General features: G+C 45.7%; 1 protein-coding gene across 1 annotated transcript in view; it reads right to left on the reverse strand.

Annotated features, from left to right (window-relative positions):
- The window catches only part of TXLNB (taxilin beta), a 34,826-nt gene extending 29,065 nt beyond the window's left edge, over positions 1–5,761 (reverse strand). Inside the window, exons 1-2 of the mRNA XM_010123377.2 lie at positions 5,673–5,761; positions 490–906 (exon numbers count right to left, since the gene is read on the reverse strand). Coding sequence (XP_010121679.2) covers positions 490–892 — 403 coding nt within the window. The 5' untranslated portion in view covers positions 893–906; positions 5,673–5,761. The remainder of the gene's footprint in view (positions 1–489; positions 907–5,672) is intronic.
- Between the last annotated feature and the right edge of the window lie 239 nt (positions 5,762–6,000).

Below are 6,000 nucleotides of genomic sequence, written 5' to 3' on the forward strand. Positions count from 1 at the left end.
GGAGGTCTGCTAGATGAAAAATAACCTGAGCATGACAGTGATTTTGTTCTGCAGATTCCCATGCCACACAGTAGCATCCTTAGCACCGTTGTGACTGGTCAAAAGTCATACCTGAGGAAGCAGGGGAACAAACATTTTACTGAGGCACAAACGAGAGGCCATGTTTTCCTTTGTCTAAGAAGCAGCTTTCTGCAGTGTGTCACCAGATGCACAGCTTTGGCTAACTTGTTTGGGTGGCCCAATAGTACATCAGAATTTTGTGATATAATCCTAAGCTTTTGTCTAAAGGACTAATATCTGATACAGCCTACATGTATCTATTGGGTAATTGCTGAAAATAATTACCAATTAGAGAAAAGTTATATTGCAATTTTCAGTGGCAATTAGAGGTCCCTATCATCCACAGCAGAGCCTTCACGTGGGAAAGAACAAGGACCAGGGAGGTTTTATCTGTTTGCAGAAGGGCTGTGTAAGTATGCAAGTACTTGCCTAGTCCTTTCAGGATTTTCTTCTCCGGCTTTTGCTCCTTGCTGCTGCTGGGCTCCTTTGCTCTGGAAGCATCCCCAGGAGCCAGCTTCTCTTTCTCAGTATCCTCACTTGCATCTTCACACTCTGCATCCTCCACATTGCCTGGCTCTCCCTTCTCTGGCCTGTCTGTTCCCATAGGCCCACTTTCCTTCTCCATTAAGCTCGTGGCAGACCCATAGGTTTTAATAATGTCCTCCAGCTGCCGGCTCAGCTCCTCTGAGATATCACACACGGCTGCTTCGGGCTGGGTGCTCGGCTGCTCTGCGGGAGCTGGAGCAGGGGGCTGAGAGCAGGGGGCAGGTTTGTCCCCGCTCTGCCCCTGGATGTCCTGTCCAGGCGAGGTGGGAGACTGGTCATTCTCCATGCTTGGTGCAGTACCTGCCAGCAAACAAATGGAGGGTTAATTTAAAAGCACGTGAAGTTAGTCTTCTAACTGTTCCCAAAGCTTGGCCAGCACGTGAATGATTTTGTATGGAATTTGGGATGGCAGCTCATCCGTTGGCTCTGTCTTGGTAAATATGTCACACTTAAATGAACAACCAAGGTGATTTGCGTGCAGGGAGAAAAGCAAATTATATACTTTCTAAGAGGAAAAGCCTGCCCAAACGTAATACTTAAAAATCAAAACCTTTTATTCCCATTGCCAGCGATAACACATGAAACAACACATGAGCTGTTTACACCATATCCCTCCCTGAACACACTATCTGCCACATGTTTACTTTTCTCGATCTGTTTACCTGCAGCACTGGCTACTGCTATGGGCAGCTTCACTTGAGAGCTGCATCAGTTTAATTTCCTATTTCTCCCCTGTTGGCACATGTTGAGTCAATAATCACAAAAAAAGGAATATTTCAAATGAAACTGGTGCACTGAAAATTGATGTGTGATGTTTGATCTATGACTGGCCTGGCTTGGTACTGTCACAATAACAGCAAAGAATAGGATAAACAGCTATAAACCGCTTTTCTCTTGTACTTGCTGCGTGCTGCTGACAGCTTGTTTGACAAAGTACAAATACAGAATAAATCAAGTGAAGTAAAACAGACCAGGCGTAACATGGGTTGATAGTCTGTGGCATTTTCTAGGGTGAATGTCACATAATTTGCACCCAATTTGCAAAAGGAAGCTTTTTTTTTCCCCCATGACTTTGAGCAGCTACACTCAGGCAGGTGGATCCAGAGCCCTCGACGTGCCCGTTTTCCTCCGGAGGCTCCTCCCGTTTACCCAGGACCTGGCTATCCGGATGTCAGCGAGAGCATCTCAGTCACCTGCTCCTAGCTTCTGCAAGGTGTGGGCCAGCAGAAACAGCATCTCAGATGGCGCGCGGCTAGAAAACTCAGTGTCGAAAGGCTCCTTCCTTCTCAGAGTGCCAGCAGAGCTGCTGTGACCATTGCGTTGCCCTCATAGCGCAGTGGTGCAAGGTGCACAGCTGGGTCTCACCCTGCAGCTAGCCCCTGCTCCTGCTTGACTACTGGCTCTGTACACTTTACAGCCATGAGTCCTTTCTCTCTCTTTCTCAGGCTGAGTTTTGTTCCTCCCTTTGATGATATGATTTACAATGGTGCCAGTGAGGGATGAAGAGACGAAGAAGATTGCTTTCTTAGTTCTGTTCCAGCCTCTGAGGCAGCTCCTTTCTTATTTTTTAAAAGACAACTTACTTTGAAAACATGGAGCTAACTGAGAAGCATTTTGTTCCCTGTTCGGTTGGCCATAACGTGTATCTTCTATGGTGTCTAAATTTCTACAGCTTTCAAAATCGTAAACTAATTTGGCCAAAGGCAGTATATGATAAGAGAGATGTAATTTACTGTCATACACGACTCGGTGTTCGTTATTACACTCTCTCCAGTCAAAGTGATGTTTGGAAGTGCAGTGATGGCCATCGCTAAGGCAACATTTTTCAAGACTTGATTGTCTAGCTGTTTGACTGGGCTTATAGATAAGATAGTCAAATATTGTGGTTTATCATCTCTCAAGCTATTGATTGTGGGCCCATAATTGAAAGCTCTGAGTGGGTCTCAGGACGTGCTTGAAAACTGTTAGCTACAAATCCATGCCCCTGCAGCCCTCCCACAGGTACCACTCACCAGCAGGAACAGCTTGGGAAGGTGGCTGGACACAGTCCCACGGACCCTGTCAGACAGACACATTCCATTCTTTCCGTCCTGCTTGTGGCATGGTCGTTATGCTACTGCAAAGCGATTGTAAAGTACTATCCATCTGACTTGACTTCATATTGAGTTTAATCCACATTGAAAGATTAGACCCTGCATGTGGAATTTAGGTAAATAATGCCAGATAGCATGAATGTCAGACTGCAGTCTGTGATCTTGTTTTAACTAGCGTTAATTGACTGCCAATTAATTCAAGGTCAGTAAGATTATTGTAAATGCTAAGCTAGAAGCTCCACAAAATATGTGTTTATTTCTGACATGTTCAGACAAGTTCAGAGTAATGTTTACAATTGTATTCATTAATTTGAGCTAATTGGCAATTGGCAATCAATCAGCTAGAAAACCCAGGAACATCAGCTTTTGTCTAGACAGAACAAAAGTCTCACAGAGTACATCCCCAATTTAAACTAGCTATTCTTGTAATATGTGTGTGATGGGGAGAACAGGATCGCTAAATGCTCCATTTCCAAATTTTAATTTATCTTTTGCCTATTTCTCTCTCTTTATAAGAAGGCATAAGTTGATGTGATCCTTGCTGCATCCCGGCTCTCTCCCTTGGATGCCTCCCAACTCGTCCCTCATGGACTAGCACTGCCAGGCTAAAGGTTTCCTCCTACGTGAATTATGAAGCATGCCTGCAAACACAGTAGGCTTTAAATCAACAGCAGCGATCTATTTATGCATGGTGTTTCTCAGTAATGAGGGAAAACCACGGGTGAATGAAAGAGAAACTGGATGTTCCGAATCAAGGTCACTGGATGTTTAAAAGCTAGCCTTGCAGGAAAGCTTCCCTAACATACATTCCTGGCTAAAAAGGGATTAGGTATGATCAGTCTCTGAAACCATGGCAGTTCACATCTGCTGAGGTTCAGGCCACCAGCCTGGAACGGTGAGCAGGCAGGAACCACAGAAACACCCAGCAACGGACCTTTAACCCAAGGGTGCCCACTGGCTGGGTCATACCAGGGATTGTATGCGTACACACAAGTTAGTATTTTAGTGTTTTATTCCATTCTTCTTCAGGCTAAACCAGAGGCCTGATAGCTACTTTCAAGCACAAACACAACACCTGTGAAGACTTCTGTACCTTGGTTTGCGTAGCCGTTTGCACAGTGTCACAGAGTTTATATTTAGGGAGGCAGGGCAGCTCTCATCTGCTGAGAGCTGCCCACTTACAGCCTTTGATGCTGGAAGATTTTACTGCAGTTGGCCCCGGTCCTCCTTGTGCTCCAGCCTGTTTAACCTTGATGCGCATCAGGAAATCTTCCTTATCAGGCCATAAAAGACTTACAGTGCCAATCTCAGCAAGACCCGAAGTATTTACATTAGGCACTATCTTAGACTCAGTAATGCCTAAAAATTAGGCTCATGACTGAGCCCAGAAAAGAAATTCCTTGCATTCTCAAGGCATTTTAGATTTGCCCAATATTAGAGTATCCTGTTCTTGAGTTTTGTGACTTCTACTACCATTACTACTCCAGGCACCTGAACTTCCAGTGGAGCTTTATCCTATTTTGTGGCGAGGGGGAGGACTGACCAGTTATCTGACTGAATCTGAAGGTTGGATCTTGTTTACTCTTTCGCTCCTGTGCTCCCAAATCCTGGGCTGGTTACATAGCTCCTGAGATCAGTATCTTTCGTGGCCCTGTTTTTTTGGATGGAAGCTTGATCTCAGACAAAAGGTGTGCTGCTAAGTTCAGGGTTTGTTTGTGTCTGCCAGTATCCCTTCACACTTCGCATTTACGGCATGATTTGCCTTTGCTATGCTTTGAAATCAGCCAGTACTTCCAAAGTAAAAGGTTAGTGGGCAAGCGCCAGTGCCTGATTTAGCAGCGCTGCAGTAGCCATCCCTCTGCTGCTGGGAAAACCGTGCCCCGTTCCGGGCGCCACGTTGGCTCGCCTCTCGCACTGCTGGAGTGGACACGGCTGCCTGGGCACCGTCCTGGCACCAACAAAGCACAAAACAAACGTCCTCTTCTTAGTGTCTCTTGCAGCCTGTCTTGCATACTGTCGCACAGTTTTGTTTATCATTTTTAAACAGAGTGCTTCCCCTTCCTTCTCTTGGGAATTTCTTCCTCCTTCCCTTCTTGTGGCTTGAACTTCTTGAGGGTTTACAAACGGGTCTATATTTAGCTCTTGCCTCCCCATGTATCCAGCAGAAGGACACATGGCACCTGCCCTGCAGCCAGGAGTTATTTTAAGCGCTTCTAAAATGGGTAATGGTATTTAGCACTTTATGCTCAAAATTCACACACACGGAAATTCTCTAAAACAAAGCATTCCATATCATTACACCAGCAAGCATATACTGATGAAACCTGAATTTTTACCTCGACATAATGCCAGATTGAACTGTAGTAACACCTCAAAGAAGCAAACATTAAAAACTGGAATGGTCCACGCTGCTGTAGCTCCAGTTACCCTCCAGAAAAATACAAGTGCCTCGTTGTAGCCTAGAGGCTGTCCTATGCATTACTTCAGAAAGCAAGGATAAAATCAGCTTTCTCAACTACATGCTACATTTGAATAGCCTTATGATTTATGCAGAATTTACTAGTGCAAAAATGAACAAAAAATCGGAGGCTTTGTGGCAGGTTTCTATCCAGGCATGGGAAAAAAACAGACTTTGAGACTTTCTGAAGTCCCCTGCCTCAGCTCTCATGCAGCACCCGAGTCTTGATTACTTCTGGTCATGGAAAACCAGCTGTGGCCCCTAGTCTCACTTAAAGGCAAGCCGTACCAAAGTTAGCTTAAATTTTTTAGATCACTTTTTAGGCAAGCTTCTCTTACTTTCACCAACAGCCTTAGATACTTGCCTGTTTTCCTTACACGTCACACGGTGCCTGGAGTTTTAAGGCTATTCCTAGAAAAACGTGGGCTGACAGTCTCAAAGGGAAAAACTTAGATTAAAGACCTTGTACCATGCCACCAAGCAGTGACAGCAAGGAAGCTGTTCATCAGACTTACCGGAGCAAAGAGAAGAGCTGAGCAGAGAAAAAAAGTCAGGCAGAAAGCTCAGGCAAGGGCACGCCAGCAACAGGACACTGGTACTGTAATCCTGCCACTGAGGAGAGGGACGGGAAGACCAAGTGAAGGGGGAAGGACAGAATGACACAGCAGGCACGAACGCGACTGAGACCAAATGGGCGCTTTGCAGGGGACCGGCTCTGATAGGCGAGCGGGGAGGCTGGCTGCTAGCTGGCAGGGTACGCCAGCTCTGCTGGCTCTTCCCTGCTTTGACAGGGACAGCACCAGAGATTAGAGACTTGGGTCTTCAGAAAGAGAAGCTAAAGGA

This window comes from Chlamydotis macqueenii, chromosome 3, assembly GCF_036417535.1.
Source record: "Chlamydotis macqueenii isolate bChlMac1 chromosome 3, bChlMac1.mat, whole genome shotgun sequence".
NCBI lineage: Eukaryota > Metazoa > Chordata > Aves > Otidiformes > Otididae > Chlamydotis > Chlamydotis macqueenii.